General features: G+C 32.8%; 2 protein-coding genes across 2 annotated transcripts; one reads left to right on the top strand and one right to left on the bottom strand.

The window, feature by feature from the left end:
- Positions 1-2471: 2471 nt before the first annotated feature.
- Positions 2472-7547, bottom strand: LOC110451247. Its single transcript, XM_021499165.1, has 6 exons — positions 7484-7547; positions 6539-6574; positions 5935-6067; positions 5509-5638; positions 4628-4814; positions 2472-2839 (listed from the first exon to the last, which is right to left on the bottom strand). Exons 2-6 carry the CDS (start codon positions 6554-6556, stop codon positions 2654-2656), a joined length of 654 nt encoding a protein of 217 aa, XP_021354840.1. The 5' UTR covers positions 6557-6574; positions 7484-7547; the 3' UTR covers positions 2472-2653.
- Positions 7548-9455: 1908 nt separating this feature from the next.
- LOC110451234 lies at positions 9456-15710 on the top strand. Its single transcript, XM_021499153.1, has 5 exons — positions 9456-9562; positions 10773-10897; positions 12114-12240; positions 13064-13262; positions 13979-15710. Exons 2-5 carry the CDS (start codon positions 10780-10782, stop codon positions 14165-14167), a joined length of 633 nt encoding a protein of 210 aa, XP_021354828.1. The 5' UTR covers positions 9456-9562; positions 10773-10779; the 3' UTR covers positions 14168-15710.
- Positions 15711-17586: the final 1876 nt, after the last annotated feature.

Here is a 17586-nt window from a genome sequence, read left to right on the forward strand (position 1 = left end):
TAAACCAAATGATACGGGTATAGGTATATGATTGATGCATTAATTTCAAATAGTTTTTTATTTTATCAAATCGTTCAGATATAATGGAATTCATCCTTGGTACTTAATATATAACGCTAACCTACGTTCTCTGCACCCATTGAAATATCTTAGCAAAATCGAAATCACAGTGTGTGCCACCTTGAGGATGAGACAAGGAAACTAGTTCGTTCTTTTGATTCACATCAAACGAATCCCGCAATAGCGTAACGGTAAAATTGATTTGCTTTGAAGTCATGTGTCAATCCTCTGTAATTTTTGAAGACTATATATTAGTCTTGCGATTGATCAGTTTTATTTACCTGAGACCTATTAATTAGCTAAATGCGTTTATTCAATTTTGCCATGACATATTCCAGGAATGCAAAGAGCGTAAGTGAGCGTATCCATAGAGTATGGAGGATAATGGCAATTGAACAACAAACTAAGCATGCACAAGTCCTCTCTCCGGAAGTACATATTAGTAAAAGTACATAATCATAATAATTCGATAATGGTTGTAGACTTCTGGTCAGCATCGAGGTTTCAAATTTCTTTAATAATTGTTCATTTTAATTGACGATGTTATGGTGTAGATTTACTTTGTTTGAACTATCTCCTGGTACTATATCAATATTAGTTTTATTATTATTTTCTCATATTTCACAATATCGCTTATTTTCATACTTGTTCTTAGCATTGATTGTCAGCATTAGAATGAGATGAAAGGGGATCTATGATTATAACAGACTTTTGTATAACATCTGTAGGACGGTGCATATTACCGTTTTGACAACTATTTGTATAATAATGTAGAGTAGCGTAATATAACAATAATCATAACTTATTATTTGACAGGAAGTTAAGTATATAATTTGAACAGTGTTATCCTTCTAACCCTTATGTTAGCCATAAAGCCAATAATACAAGATAAGATAAGTTTCTTAAACATGGTTATCAATCCTACAATGGCCGAATTGGGGCAGAGTAACATTGATCTTGACCACTGTAGAAAATAGAACAGGGATCACATTTAGAATGGCATGGGGGAATAAAACCCTCTAAGATTTGCGTCAAATAGCAAATAGGTAAGTCGGCGAAAAACCCCATTGCAAAGAGGCAAAAGTGCTATTTTGTAACAGCTATACAACCTTACTATAAGTATGCACAACTGGTTCTAACAGTGACCCTATATGCAGTCTATTTTCAACATGAGAGTCAGGTTTTAACGACTTCTGATTCCTTTTTTTAATGATGAAAACTGATCCCAGTTCAATTTTCCACAAAGGTTCATTTTCAATGTTACTCTGCCCCTATTCGGCAATCTATCTAAAATTACTTCGTGTCACTGACTCAATAGTTAAGTAGGATAAGAAGGATAACTCTATTAAAATGTAGCGGAACTGAACTGGGTCGATCGCCGGCGACTAGGTAGCTCATTGGTAGAGCGTCCGTTTTGGGAGGGTCCCGTGTTCGAATTCTCGTCTGGTCCTGCATTTCTCTTACTCCTATTACAAAGTTATATAACTAACCTCCTGTCAAATAATTATTAATGCTTAGTGTTATATTACACTTCTCTACATTATGTCGAAACGTTAATTAATATGCGTCGTTCTATAGGGGTCGTACACAAGTCTGTTATAATCATAGTTATATAATTTCGGGAATCTTAAACCGAAGACTTTTTTATTAGTTTTCCCTTCAGTACCATCCACTGATGGTTTCAAATGGACGGAATGACCATAAGGTGCAGTAGAATGGTGACTTAGTTTGATTTTTTGCATCTACAAACAAAACGTTCGAATAGTTGTTTCAATTTTATGTATTTCTAGTCATTTTTAACAAAGAATCAATACATCTGAGCATATTGGTAACAGAGGTTCCCCAACGAGTGATGGTTGGTTATCATGTTTACCTCAATCAAGTTTGTTGAGTTTCAATTTGTATGAAAACACGATGTTTACCGAGTGTCTTTTACAATTTAACATTACACGAACGAGGGTTAGATAAATATGTCAATCAACCATCACGGGTTCGGGAACACTCTTCTCCCACAAGTATTATCTAGAAACCTATAGTTTCTCTTGGGAATACATCATTCCTGTGTGATCGGGGAGTAATGCCATAATTAGAAGATTGAGCAACGATAAACAATGTATAGGGTGCTTTCTATTAGTTGGTTACCAATTTCTTTTTGCCAACACCTTGCATGTTTCGCGAGTGAGGAAACCGATAGTGTTTGTGGATGTGTATATTAATTAATTCTGACGGATTTCTGATCTGGTAGATTTCTCATTTTCTCTTGTTTATTAGTAACGATTTTTTATTTCTTTTATTTTCCGTTTGTGTTGCCGCTGTGTGATTTTTCTTAACTCAAAGTTTGATTTACCCCTACTAACATAGCATCTCATAAGTAAATGAAATTACGTGATTAAACAAACAAAAACATCAGATTTAAATATTCGTTTTTATTGCAGAAGTAACTTATAATATAACCAATGTTATTGACAATATGGCAGTCAAGAATAATATTTATTTATCCACGCGTTAAAAGCAAGAACTAAAAGAACAGCTTACACGTTTTGGGTTGGAGACAGCAAACAAGAAACTGGATATATACATTGTCAGTATCCGTCTAGACAAATGCTGTGAAAAAGTCCCTCTCACATTGCATACTTGTATCAAATATATTCTGTGCTGTCGGCAGATCGATGATATTCCTAGCAAAGGCAGCGTTTAGAGCAGTTTGTACAGCTTCATATGCAGTGTTCTGTGGGTCAAAGGTCAATGTCGCCCATCTTCTGTATACGCCCATATTTGCCTATAAGTAATGAAAATAAAGAAATATCACATTTCTTTTTGATAATTGAGTGTAAATCCATTAAAATTTCATACAAACAACAGCATACAAAAGCGATTTACAGTAACTACTGTGAAAGTGGAAGTAATTGCGTTTATCTGTATTGAGTATATTAGTATGAGACTATCCTCATGCTAATATTTATTGGTTTATTATTTAGATTTTTGAGATCTAGAATATATATATTCACAATCATTGCCAATGCGAAAAATTTCCACATCGCCCACAGTTTAAAGAGTCACAACGAGAACATTGACAAACGCAAAAAAATCCATTTTACAGTAAATCAACAAGAATACTGACAGGTTAATGGGCTCTCCTCGTTTGCCTGGCCATTTGTATTAGGGGTGGGGTTGCATGCAATTTGCATATTACAATAGCTGGTAATAATTCAGTGAATACTGCAATATATGACAATATTTATTGTATATCTAAATATTGAAAACGGAATTTGAGCATCAATTCAATAATTTTTAATAATAATTTGAAAATTATTTTATAAAATTGTGAAGGTCTCAACCGAACAATCTTAATTTGGAGAAAAGTAATAAACAAATGGCATTAGTTATTTAGAATGATTTCATGACTGTGCTTAAACCTTAACAAATAGTTGATTTTTTTACAATATATTGCAATTCCAAAATCATATAATATTCAATTATAGCCTTTGGCTGAGGTCGATACCTGGATTTATCGACCTGAGAAAAGATATATTGAACTCGGACGCCAAAGGCTACAATTGTTTTATCCTTTACAAAACAGGGATGTAAGCAATCTTACAAATAAAAAAAAAACACAGCAAAAAAACTACGGCAGCGGGAGGTGCATTGTTTGGAGACACGTCATAATTCTATTTATAGAAACACCCAGTCCTTCAACAAAAATCACGCGCTCCAAGTCAATATCAGTTTTTATCGGTTGACACGTGATTCACTCCTGGCCAATCAATTGTTTGTAATAATATGAAAAAATAATAACATTATTTATAAACGTGTATTCCGTCTTTGCGTATTGCAGAGTTATCTTCTCTTGGGAGCAGGTATTGATTGTTACGTCATTGGTTTGTGTGAGAAAATTACGTCGTTTTCTTAAAAATTGATGACGTTACTCTCTTTAACAAATGACGTAACAATCAATTCCTGTTCTCAAGAGAAGATAATTCTGCAATACGCAAAGACGGAATACGCTAACAAATATTGCAAGAAATTGGTAGTGGCAATATTAAAACTACCAAGTATGAACACATTTAACCAATGCTATAGAAGTTAAAGTCTGACAGGTATTGATTAATTCAAAGTTATTGAGGCAATATTTGATCATGGAATCTAATATACAATACGTCAACGTCAGGACTATTCACTTGTATAATTTAACGCCAAGTATGGACTAAGTCGTACCAACGAAAAAATGATTGGCCATCTTGAATTTCGGATTCTGGGTAAGTAAGCGTTATGGAAACATAATAGCCAACAAATATCAAACATTCCACCAAAACAAACATGGACGGGTCAGCGGGGTAATTTAATGTACTTTTGCAGCTGTGTAATGCAGCTGTGGATGAACCAACGAAAAACGTGATTTCTTTTGGATACCAGTTAATCCGATGCTCGGTCGTAATGAATAAAACTTAAACTGCCCAAGAGGTTATTCGACTAGTTAAAACTTATAAATGTAACCCAATTTTTGAACTGGTAACATTATAAAATATATAAAGACAAAACATAAGTAATGACGACTTCATTTGCTTACTTTTTGCATATGCCCTCCTAGCCAAGACCAAAGCCTCATACGTGCAAGTACGGCCACCAGGGTGTAAACCGGAGTGTTATCAGTAGCAACTGTCCTTTCATGACTGACGTAGGCCTGTGTCGCCGGGTCTAAATTATATCCAGTGGTGTCTTGAACACTCCATGTTATCTTCATGGCCGCGTAAGAGCTGAAAAACATCATACATCAGATACAAATTTTAACCTATCGTTAACACTATGTGTACATGCAAATACGTGTACATGGAATTTCAATCGATAGACAAAATCCCCACTGACTACAGGGTCAGAAATGATAAAAACGCTTAGCTTGTTGTGAAATGAAGAAAAAAAGGCATCACGTGACAAATAATATGAAGATCAATCTCAGAAACAAAGGAAATAGAATCCTTATAAATCTAGGTCCTTCTTGAACAGCTTGACATGTGTGCTGTTTGTGTAAATCTTGTTCACAGTATAATGCGCTTATGTGTCTTCGAAATCTTATAACTTATCAAACCCTGTGGCTAATCACTTACAAACTTTGTTTTTATGTGAGGAATATTCGTGCAGTTTGCTACTTTAGAGATAATATATAAAAACGCTTAGTTTATGAATGGACAAAATGGTATACAATTATGCAGCTTGTAACAATGCATATGCCAATTGTAAACAAGTTAGAAACAGATACACATTATGAGATATTTTTTATTATTGCTATGTTAAAACTGATACTTCTTACTCGGAGAGCGTCGCTGACATAATGCAAGCTTCGTAAAAGGTGACGTTAGTGTATTGGAAGTTACTTACCGAAGTTAAATGAACCTATTATTAATGATTAAGTCTGAAACTGCTAATATAAAAAAACACTGCAAAAGGTCTTACTTCTGATACTCCGCAGACACCTGTTCCAAAATGGTTTGGATTGGTATATCACTCCCAGTTTTAGACTTGGCCAATTCGATAAACCCATGAGTATTGAATGTAAAAAGTGTATTCTGTACACCAAATTTTCCTGTTAATAAATAGACGCAATTGTAAATCAAAACCCTTAACAGTCAAAGGATTATCAATGTTCTTATGCTTTATAGTGTTTAACATAGAATTTTATTGCGATAATCTAGCGAATTTAAATACTGCAGATTTTAAAAAAATACGAAGAAAATATGTAGCATTTTATCAGCTTCTTAAAATAATGGTGAAAATCGTGCAATTTTTTTTCCAGGTAGTTCGTAATATTTAAATGAAATGTGAAGTCGAGCAAATAATCTAAATAATAAAATGTCGTTGTCTGACTATATGTATACATACCGAATTTGGATGGATCAAAATCCCCGCTAATTATATGCTGGATAAAGGCATCATTCAAGATTGAGTTTCGCACAGCCACAGTTCCATTCCAGAGGGTATCAGTGAACGCACCTACGTCATCAGACATCTGGGTCTAGGTAAGAAAATAAGCCATCTTAATTAATCAATAGGAACATGCATCCCGATGAAAACTATATAACATTTTTTTTTTTTCATTATCATATTTATACTGTCGTAGAATATAGAATATCATGCAAAACTTAAGCCTTTTTGACATAACAGTGAAATTGTTATAATTTCCATTTAAAACTTTTCATTTGCTGGATGTCTTAATGTCGTCATTATTTCCATTGAAAAATAAAGTTTTGACTTGTTGTTCTAGACACTTCATGTAAATTCCTATAACTCATATTATTAAAAAATTGTCATAATTTCCATTGTTAAATTTTACATTTTTCGATTTTACATTGTTGTAATACTTGATACATTTTAAGAATATCTTCTATATCTTCTAGATATAATGTTTTCCTTTACATTTCCGGCTTCCATTGAGTTTTGACACAGAACTTCTGGCAAACTGAGGTGAAAATCATGTTGAACTTACCACTGTTTTACGAGACATCGTGTCGGTAATATCTTTCTGTTAGGATAATAAATAAAGTTACATAAGACAAAGACAACACATAATGTAACTACAGAACTTGATTTCGGTGTAAGAGACATTCAAACACAAGGAAAACCATCATGAGTGAATCTAACCAGCTTATATATTGAATTATTGATATTTGAAGACGATCGTTTTCTATTCAAGTAGCATATTGTCTATTTTAATGAGAACAAAAAAACTTCACGAAATCAAACTCTGTATTGCACACAGTCAACTGCAATTAACACTTCTTGATCAGGTATTACTTTCAGCCTTAAAATGACGGATAGAAGTGCTCGAAACGGTATTTAATAACAAATAATATACTGATCCCTTCTTAATTACATGTGGCAGATGTAAGAAGAGCAATTTATTCTTTTCTCCTTGGTGATCATTAAACATATTTAATACCAGCTTCAAACAGTAAATTTAATAGTGAAATATTTACATATAACGCTACAAAAATTAATAAGATGCAGAGATAAATTTAATGACGATGCCCAAAATGATAATTAATAAAAAAAAAAACAATTTCAAACTATTTGACAGACGAGAGTAATTTGTACAAATGAAAATTTTGTAAAAATTTCAAAATATCTGTTTTGTGATCATTTTAAGCGTTTGTAGTAAATGCACATAAATTCTAAAATGAAGGGTTTCTTTTGAATATGCTTGATTAATCAAAAGAGACAAACAAACGAGTTTTATGGCATTGAACATCTTAATATTGCACGAAAGCAGAAATCAGAAAAAGAAAAGACATTTCAAATTACTCCGAGAAGATTGCATTAAAATTATAGCATGATAAAATCGAGTTAAATTAGTACAAACATTTTAGTCAAAGAGATATATCATAAATATATCAATATAATATCAATATGTATATACATATTGTTTACTTACCCTTCCTTTGGTCACGTCGGTGTTTTCAAAAGATCTACCGGGTATGGTGATATTGCAAACAAACAGCCTTATATATAGTAATGTAAATGAATAAAAATGTCTTAAATGAACATCATTCCTTGCTAATACAAATGTTTTAGAAAGATGAATTATGTCTAAATCACATTTAATAGACCTACTATATTTCTAGCTGCTTTAGACAGAACAAACAATATATAATGACAGATAGATTATCTTCTTGTTATATCAAGCTATGCATTTTATTAACTGCATCATAATAAAAAACGATTAAGGTCAGAAGGAAGCTGGAGCTAATTGAACTTATTCTCAGAAATGCTGCAGAAAAGTTTTATGGACTAAATATCATGATCTGTAACGCAGCTATTACACTTCCTGCTTTATAATCAAGAAGGCCAATGATTGAAAAATCCAATAAATTTATTTCTTTCGCAAATAGCTATAAGTAATTGAAAAAACATCCAACAAATTGGACGCTTCCTCTCGATGATGTGACACAAAGGAATTTTACTCTATCCCTTGTGTAGCATATTAGCTTGTCGGCGTAAATATCATGAAATAACTTTTATATGTGAAGTAACTGGGATTTAATATAATGTTCAAAAATTTAACTGAGAAAAAACGAAACAGTAAGAAAAAATAAAGAATAAAATCAAAACCCAAATTGAACTAAAATCGATATATCTACGGCAAAATACGAACAAAGGAAACAAATCCTATGGAGACCGCTTAAAAATTCAAGTAGAATTAGACCAGGTGTTCCGGAACGGTAAGCGTCTTTTGCTACATCGACGATACCCGCCATGTAAATCTAGGTCAAATCAAGATAATGCCATGTCCTTATAGCGAAAACTGGGGGTCGTGACAACCAAAAAACAAGGCACAAACATGAGCACTAAAAATATAGAATCATATCACACAAAGAAATTGCATATTTCCAAATAGATTTCCAATCAGACTATAACACTTGTCCATAGTCTTCATTAACCTGTATCATTGAAATTCCTTTGTTGTACATTTGTCCGACAGCAGTCTACATCTACATCTTCTAATTGGAATCGACCAGCTTTTTATAAGCTTAGAAGTTGCCTGTTGGTCATGTTTTATTAAAGATCGAGCTGCAGTAGAAGCCTGTAGTAGAGATTGTTATGTCCTTGAATTGAAGAAAATATATAGTGACCTCCTCATTACATCTTTATTACAAAAATATAAATCATATTGTAATATTAAATCAAGTAAACATATTAAAACTATCATTTTTATCAAAATTGAAGAAATCATTTATCATTATGCTTAAACTTCATTCAGAGTAAGACAAAGTATATCACTTATTCATTTATATTCGCAAAGAAGTGCTCCACTTAGAGCTGTTTTTTATTTACTTAGAGATTTGCTTAGTTTTTTGTAGAAGAGATAACAACCACCAACGAGTTTTCTCAGTAAAACAGTTATTTCCTTTGCCAAGCTATCTATCTATCAATGCTCAAGGTTATTTTAGACCTATCGGCAGGAAAGATAGGCCCTGATTTTGATGCTGAATGCTTGTAATTCCTGTATGGCCACATTCGAAAGTATGCAATGGCAATGCACAGGTCCTTAGTTTGACCTGGCTAGTTGGAGTTTATATTTTTCTAAATTTTGAACCACTATAATTCTGAAAATGCATTGCGTGATGTGATTTAAATTAAAGGACTTATACAAATATTTCGTATAAGTGACCATGATAATAACATGTATTATAACTGGATAGTTCACTTTACCTTAATCTAAAATTGTTAATGTAAGTTTGTATTTCATCAGACTTAATGGACTACGTTTTAGAAATTAGACAAACTTATTATGGAAAAGTCTAAACGATAAGGCGTACAAGTTGGTGTAGTACTAACGCATGATACTTTTAGACATTTAAGAAAGATCTTGTGTCGAATCAGATAAGTAATTGATGCCAGCGCCATATATAAACCTACCAAACGTGCTACATATTCATCACTAGCTCCAAAGCGACGAAGTGACAAAGTGCCTTGAAGATTTAGTTACAGGGCGAAGCAATCAAAAAGAAAGGTATGTTAGTCTACGTTGTGTTTTTGATAGTTTATACTTTTGGTGTCAATTTCAATGTTATGTTATATGTTATATGTTATATGAAAGATTCAATAGAATCATGGACATTGTTTTTTTATCAAAAAGTTGACTAAATATTATATTTGGCATATCAAAAGTTATTATAAAAGACTGCATAAGGCCGCGGTGGTCAAGTGGTTAATGCGTCTGTCGGTCGGTGGTTTTTCTCCGGGAACTCCGGCTTTCCTCCACCACCAAAACCTGACACGTCCTTAAATGGCCATAGCTGTAAATATGACGTAAAACACAAACAAACCAAACATTCTGAATGTTTCAAAATTATAGATGTTTCGAAATGTCCTAATTAAGACACGTCATTATAGTGTTAATTTCTTTATTTTATCCAATTATTATTATTTCATTTTGTATCATTAGCTTTAACTTGCACATGCATTCACCAGTTCTTTCAAATTTAAACATGAACATTCGAATTATTTTATTGTTCGAACTTAAAAGAATTCGTTCATTCACATGTAGCAACAATCTTGTTTGTTCAAGGAAATTCAATAAATATTCTTGCGAATAGCCGTAATGATCCAACATTATTAATTTGGAAATCTTACAATTGTGGCGCATAAATGTTCGACTTTGTAAAAAGTAGGTTCAAAGCGTACAGGAAACTAAGTGTATTATAAAATATATTTGCACGGCATTACATGGACTCAGTTTTGGCTCTTGGATTGTAAAATTCTACATCATTTTCATTCTATACTAACAATTTAAAACAAACTAGCAATACTTATTTTTTTTAACATTAGTATGTTAGTATTTATTAATATATAAGTATTTGTTAAGTGCATACACGCTACACTTATACTTTAGTATTGCTATATCTCTATCGGTGCTCTGCACCGAGCCATTTCATCATCGTATATCTGTATTGTTTTCCTTTTTTTTCATAACTTTTTACTTGATTGCTTGATTATTTGCAATTTCATAATCGATAATGTATGTATTTCTCTCGGTCTACTTTTGCAGAAACATTGAGGTGGCTCTAATAACGTTATCTGCTACTGATACCTTATATGTTAGTGTATTGAACATTTGCGTATTTTATGGAAAGAATTATTTCAAACCATCCATATTTTAACATAGATTATTGTACTGAATCTTGTAAATTCTTTATTTTACATTTGTCTGTATAATGTAGAAGCAACATGACAACGACATTACCAGACCAGCTTTGGCTTGCAACAGACGCCACCAGACAGGCCATACTTCAAGCAGCATTCGTCAAGGGTATCAAGGACAAAAACCTCGACCCGGTGAAATTTTGTAAGATTTTATGTTCCCTTATTTATCTTCAATTTTATTCATGAAAAAGATATAGATTATGGAGTTACTGTGTCTAATACAGACACACTATCCTCTATTTTTACATTGTTAGACAAGAGACATCATGACGGATCAGAGAAACCCGGAGCACCTAGTTTCAGCATCCGGTCATGTTTGGAGACAAAATTATTTTTCTTTTGTTTAGCTGTTTTGTCCATTTTACTTTAAACACCGTCTTTTTATGATGCGTTTTAACGTGATAAGTTCTCTCTAACAGTGAAATGATTAAATATCAGAATTATAAAAAGAATATTCGCACTTTTCATTATCATTAGGAGTTCTCAGTAAGTTGATAAGTACATATTTTACTTTTTACCAGTCCTACTATTTCTGTGATACATTTTAATAACTAGAAGTTAGCACTCAGTTTTTACGAGATAGGATTTCAAATGTTTAAGAATCCCTGTACGACTGCCAAAACCTGAAGGTGTGTACTAGAATCTGTTTTTCCCCTGAATGACAATAGCTTAAATAAAACCTTTACTTAAATAAGGGTCGTATTTTATTTGGCATTTTCTAATCCATGCCGATACAAAAGCGTTATAATAATGCAGGACATACCGAAAAATAGTGTTTATATTAACCTCAATGGTAGCAAGTTTTGATCTAAATCAAAACACAGGATTCTATCCATAAACTGTTCTATAAATTATCATTATACTATAAAGATTGTATCTGTTGTGATTGGATAACTCTAAATGAATACGTCTTCGTGGTCTGTGCGTCTTAAACATTTTCCACCTAGTATGTAAGTCTATTCTAATGTATAATTTATTTTACCGGATTTATTATCATGAAAAGTTATCTGTTATTCAATGTCAAATAACAAGAGATTACTGAGAATATCCATTTTCCGGGAAATTTTATTTCATCATTAACTAAACTTTGACATATGAGATTATTTTTCATTACTTAAAAACAGATTTTTTTTTTATATTTATCAGTTTTGTTTCACTCCCCTAGCTTTTCTTTTGCAATACAGTAATGTTTTTATAAAGGTCATTGTATACTTTTCCCTGGTTTTGCAATACATACATTTAAGAACAGGTAGATTAATTCATATACTAAAAAATGTAATTCACATGAAAAAAAAATGAAATAGAAAAAGAAGGAACATATGCTGTCGTTAACAAGTCAGGCACATTTATACTTGTAGGCCAGTTTACCATACAGGATGCCATCTACGTATACAAATCTAAATTAAGTATAGATGCTGCTTTAAGAAGAAGCTCTCCTGGACCTGTAACAGATTTGCTGAGAACTCTCTCTCAGAATTATGCCACGTACGTATTCTATGGGAAATTCATGATCACGTCGATATTAAAATATTCTGCAGTGACTTTCAGTCAGCAACCATTATTCATGTATTCTATTAAAGTAACGCATACTCAGCTGGATTTATCACCTCAATACTGACCAAAACAGAAAACCACTCCTCAAAATAATCCTCGATACTCCTGGAGTTATGCTCAATGACGTTCTCTGCATCCCTGGATTATGGCATCACAAATTTGAAGGCACAGTGTGCGCCACCTTGTGTATGGGACATGTAGACTCGTTTTATCTTTAGATATACATCAAAGAATCACTCGGCAGCATGACGGTAAAATTGAGAGGCTTGTAGTCAGGTGTCGCTCCTCTGTAATCTTCGAAAGACAGGTTTTGCTGTCACCACCCGAGATGTCTAGATGTGAGGAAATGACAATATTTGGATTTTACCTAGATTTACATAGTGGGTGTCGAAGACGCAGAAGATTACCTGGGAATGGATCGGTCATATATATAAAACAAATACAAAGAGTTTCTTAGTACCTCCCTAGCGTTAGTTTCTTAGTACCTCCCTAGCGCTTTCATCAATTTAGCGGTTCATCATAGTTCCCCTGATGAACTTTTGAAGAGTTGAAAGCGGTTTGGAGGTACTGAGAAACTCTTGTCATTTGTTTTTTTAATATTTATCCATCACAAGGACTTTGAATGTTTTCTGATTATGTATATATATATATATATATCATTTCACGCAAAGTAGAGACATGTATACTTGTATACGGTAAACGGACCAGATTCAAATGTTTTTGCTGCTGTCTAACACCGAACTGTCTTTTTCAGCTACGCCACCGCAATGTTAGATGGCTGGTTAATCAAAGAAAACGTTGCCGATAGTGCTGTAAAACTAGGACAGGCCTGTTCTGAGTACATTGCCTATGAGAAGACTGTGGCAGAAACTATGAATCCCATATATTTTCTTGTGGCTCTACTGCCATGTCTACGGACATGGTATTGGATAGGACAACAGTTAGCAACAGCAGTAAGTATGTAATTACCGCAAGATATCTCATAACAATAAACATACCGACGGGGAATCGTGTTCCGCATCTCCCAAAATGAATAATTCACTAACTAAATATAACGTGAGAGTATCCGAAATAGAACACTTTTCATATATATGATGCAGCATTTATAATTTGCAATACAAATCAATAGTCTGCTTTAAATGATAATTTATGAACTTATCTATGTTGCTCATTACCTAAAAATTGAAATGAAAATATATCCCGTGACAACATAAATATCCTTTCACATTTCTAAACATTGAAAAAATATTTGTTCAATGGGTATTTTAATGAATAAAATATTAAAAGATATTAGAACGTGTCAAGACTTTCTTGATTGAGCTCTATTTATAGGCAAACACGCTGGTGATACCCCCTCAGCTCCTCCCTCCCTCCCCCCCCCCTCTCAAAAATGGATGTTCCTGAGAAAATTGAAAGAAATATAGATATTTTTAAAAACGTTTACTTTTCATTTTGATCATGATATTTATTTAAACTGTTTCCTTGTTNCCCCCCCCCCCCCCCCCCCCCCCCTCTCAAAAATGGATGTTCCTGAGAAAATTGAAAGAAATATAGATATTTTTAAAAACGTTTACTTTTCATTTTGATCATGATATTTATTTAAACTGTTTCCTTGTTCAAATGTATCTTTCCTGTTCTCTGTTTAATGATGTTTCATGTTTTATTGCAGGACAAAGGAATCTACACAGCGTGGGCGAACGACAACTTCGCTGGTTCCACGTGGAGGAAACTAGAAGCCCAGGTAGAGGCGGCCTATCTAGTTAACGCTATCGATAAAGCCGAAGCCCAAACAGTTTATGATAAATGCATGGAATATGAACTTCGATTTTTCGATTCAGTCAGAAATCAAACTTACTAAATCTTCTCAGATTGTCTTTTACACACCTGCTCAGCTTCATATTTTTGTATAGCATGAACAAATGGTTTATTAATACTTTGGAATACAAAACAATGAAAACGAATGTCTTAGTCAAAATCAATGGCATCCACATGAAATTTGTATAATCAAGTTGCTTCATATCTGTGAATACAATCTTTAAATTTGATTTTTTTATTTGAAGATTTCCTTAAAGATTAACACATTATATTCAATTAATCATATTCTAATGATTTGTAACAATAATCCTTTACGATAGTCCAAATCACGTTAAAGATACAGTATAGACTCCCTAAAATTGTCATTTAAAAAATAAAAAAGGTGCATCATATTTCTGAAGTAACAGCAAAACTTGTTTCTAATACACAAGTAGGTCCACGTTCTTAGCCAATTAGAACTCCGGGCAACAGTAAATGATTATTTACCACACAGTGGTCATGCACGCCTAACTAGATTTTTATTTACAAAATTAACATAATTATAAGATATCCGATGATGAATTGGCATCATATACTTCTAAGGAGTCTTAACCCATTTGGAGATTTTTGAGGCATTACATTTTAAACATTGACGAAAATATGCTTGATACAAAATTTAGAAATGATAGTAATTAAATAAACTAAAAAAAAACACCGATATTTTAATAAGTATAGATTTTCTTGTTGTTATTGTAAACTTCATAAACTTCAAAAAACGTCATCACATTTCTGATGGTTTATGTGGCACATTCCTAAAACAGACATTTTACTAATCTCCATCAAAAATCTACGGGTTATGTTTTCGATGTTGCATAGAAATGTTTTTTGAAAACAACGAGTAATTCAAAAGCAATTTTAATTATATATTTTATTATTTTTACTGCTTAATGATTCAATACGTATGGGCTATATCATAATTATATGCAAAGGAAAAATGACAACCATTGTTGGGAAAATAGCGATGTATTTTTTCCCCCTAACTCTGTTAATCTAATAAATACTAGCGCTGGTATCAATTTCTGCAGGTAGTTTTAAATTACTAAACATGCGTTTCGTAAAAGTTTGAAAAATGCCAATTTCGAAACGCTATATAGTAAAGTCACGATTTATTTTATTACTGGTGATTCCTCTTTGTAATAAATTGATGTAAAGCTTTGATTTAGAAGGAGCAATAGTAGCCTGAAAATTTTCAAACAATCATTTAAAATCGTAAACAACCTAAATGCTCGAGAATTTAAAGTCATTTAACAGTTTTGCAATAATACCTAATTGTATCTTTGGTTCACTGTTTACAGAATAACATCAATATACGTGTGGTCAACATGCCAACAACTCAAATAGGATTGTGTTGAATGAATTTAGTTTACATGATAAAGAATTGAATTGCTTTTTCTTTAATTGCATACATGTATGAATAATATGACTTTCTCTACTTAAATTGTTCTGAGAACACACTACTTTTATGGTTCTGATTGCTTTGCATATTATAGAATGTGGTTTTTTTTGTCCGCAGTGCTTTATCTATAATAAAACAATTCAATATCAAATATGTGTTGTCTAGTCTTATATGAAGCCGAACGTTATGAGTTTCAATCAATACCTACATGCTTGCGAACGAAGATACTTTTCCTCGTCAAAAGAAATGAACATGAGTAAAATACAAATTCAGTTATATTACTTATCCATGTCAATTAAGAAATTAAAACTATTGAAAGCATCGTGGTCAAAAGCGGCTAATTGAATGCAGCAACGGAGAGTGCATGACCTCCCTCTAGACAACCATCAATATTTAGTTGGTTAAGCATCATAGCTGATAGAAGTCGTACATGACTCAAAATATACACCACTGTGCGTTATACTACAGACGACAGCCCATTGACTTTCAAACATTCTGCTTCAAATCATGCAGTATGAGTTGTAGTTATTTTAATTTTAATTCTTACCACTCCAAACAACTGTAGCAAAGTGTTGGAAACTATTTTTGGCATGACTTTAGATTTGATAAATCATTCCTGAAAATGAAAAGAAAAACATACCTTTGGTATAGTGAGGTAGACGTAAATGAATTTGTTAAGGCTATTCAAACGGGTACACATGAATTTTGGCAAAGAAATAACACTATCCTCAACTTTCAAAATTTGTCTACATGTACATAAAATCCAAAGAAGAATAAGTTTAGTTTAAACCATGTTTTATTCATGTCAATAAACATGTACAATTACATAAACGTTTCAATCGGATGATTCGGAAACAAGTACTATTGTACTTATACATAGTCCTTCTCATCGTTTATAACAAGCTTAGCTGAAAATACATGTATAACTTTGCAGTGATAGCCAAAATATGTACATAAGAAGCTGTTAAGAAAGAAAGATAGAACATGATATTAGGGATGAAGAAAGTAACGGGAGTTTACCCGGTTGGGTGGGTAGTTAAGTTTACATGATAATGCAATGTAGCTAAACTGTAACTGCTTGTAAATCTTCTGGTTGATTTTATAAAATAAAAAGTTATTCAACGTATATAAATCACTCTTGTTGGCCCGGATGTTAGCGCGCGGGGGTCTTTGTGTGGGAGGAAACCGGAGTACCCGGAGAAAACCCATTTGGTGAAAGACAAGTGCGCTTTCCACTGCACCATCCGACCACCCTAAACATTTTGAGTAGATATAACAATGTTTTTATATTTTGATCATACGTTATTCATACATCACCAAACAGTAATACATCAACACTTAATTGGTAAGGCAAAGGAGTCAAGTATCTTTGGCGTGATTTAATGTGATTAGTACAAGACAACAAATAGTGGTAACTGTCTTCTACAAAATGTCCACATGAACATAAGCAATTGTCAACAAGAGTTCTTACAAAAAGATGGCGTTTTAAAGAACTGCATCCGAGACGTAATCTAGTATGATATATTTGATATTGTCTCGATCGTAAATATAAATATTTCAGACCTGCTATGAGGTACAAGCTTGGAAAGATAATCAGGAGTGAGACAATGAAACATTTTTTTTTAAATTGTGTCAATTTATGTTTTTTTCCTCCTTTCACTTAAATTTTCCCATCCGGTTTCTATATACAACTTATTTAGGTTTGTAAGTTTTGTAGCACCACATACTATTCTCGCTGCCTCCTGGTTAATTTTCTCATGCTTATTTACATATTCAATAGTTAGATTGTCCCAGACGACGTCAGCATATTCCAAAATGGGTCATATAAAAGTAAAATATAATATTTGTAAACTTTTTTCATAAAGGGTAAAACGTATTTTCCGTAAAAGGTTTAGTTTAGTCGTCACCATGTTGATAATGTCATCAACATTCATAGACCTACTACAATCTTCAAACAGTGTAACACCTACATGTTTGTGGCAGTTCACATTTTCTATGGGGACATTATTAAGATATAGGAAATGTTG

The sequence above is a fragment of the Mizuhopecten yessoensis genome, unplaced genomic scaffold (assembly GCF_002113885.1).
Source record: "Mizuhopecten yessoensis strain PY_sf001 unplaced genomic scaffold, ASM211388v2 scaffold5877, whole genome shotgun sequence".
NCBI lineage: Eukaryota > Metazoa > Mollusca > Bivalvia > Pectinida > Pectinidae > Mizuhopecten > Mizuhopecten yessoensis.

Excerpts from the sequence above, each read along its gene's own strand:
- LOC110451234 (XM_021499153.1), top strand. The coding sequence starts at position 10,780 with ATGACAACGACATTACCAGACCAGCTTTGGCTTGCAACAGACGCCACC. Across the intron at positions 10,898-12,113 it reads CCTCGACCCGGTGAAATTTT|GCCAGTTTACCATACAGGAT; the intron begins GTAAGATTTTAT and ends TTATACTTGTAG. Across the intron at positions 13,263-13,978 it reads GACAACAGTTAGCAACAGCA|GACAAAGGAATCTACACAGC; the intron begins GTAAGTATGTAA and ends GTTTTATTGCAG.
- LOC110451247 (XM_021499165.1), bottom strand. Across the intron at positions 5,639-5,934 it reads TTTTGATCCATCCAAATTCG|GAAAATTTGGTGTACAGAAT; the intron begins GTATGTATACAT and ends ATTTATTAACAG. Across the intron at positions 2,840-4,627 it reads TAGGAGGGCATATGCAAAAA|GCAAATATGGGCGTATACAG; the intron begins GTAAGCAAATGA and ends CATTACTTATAG.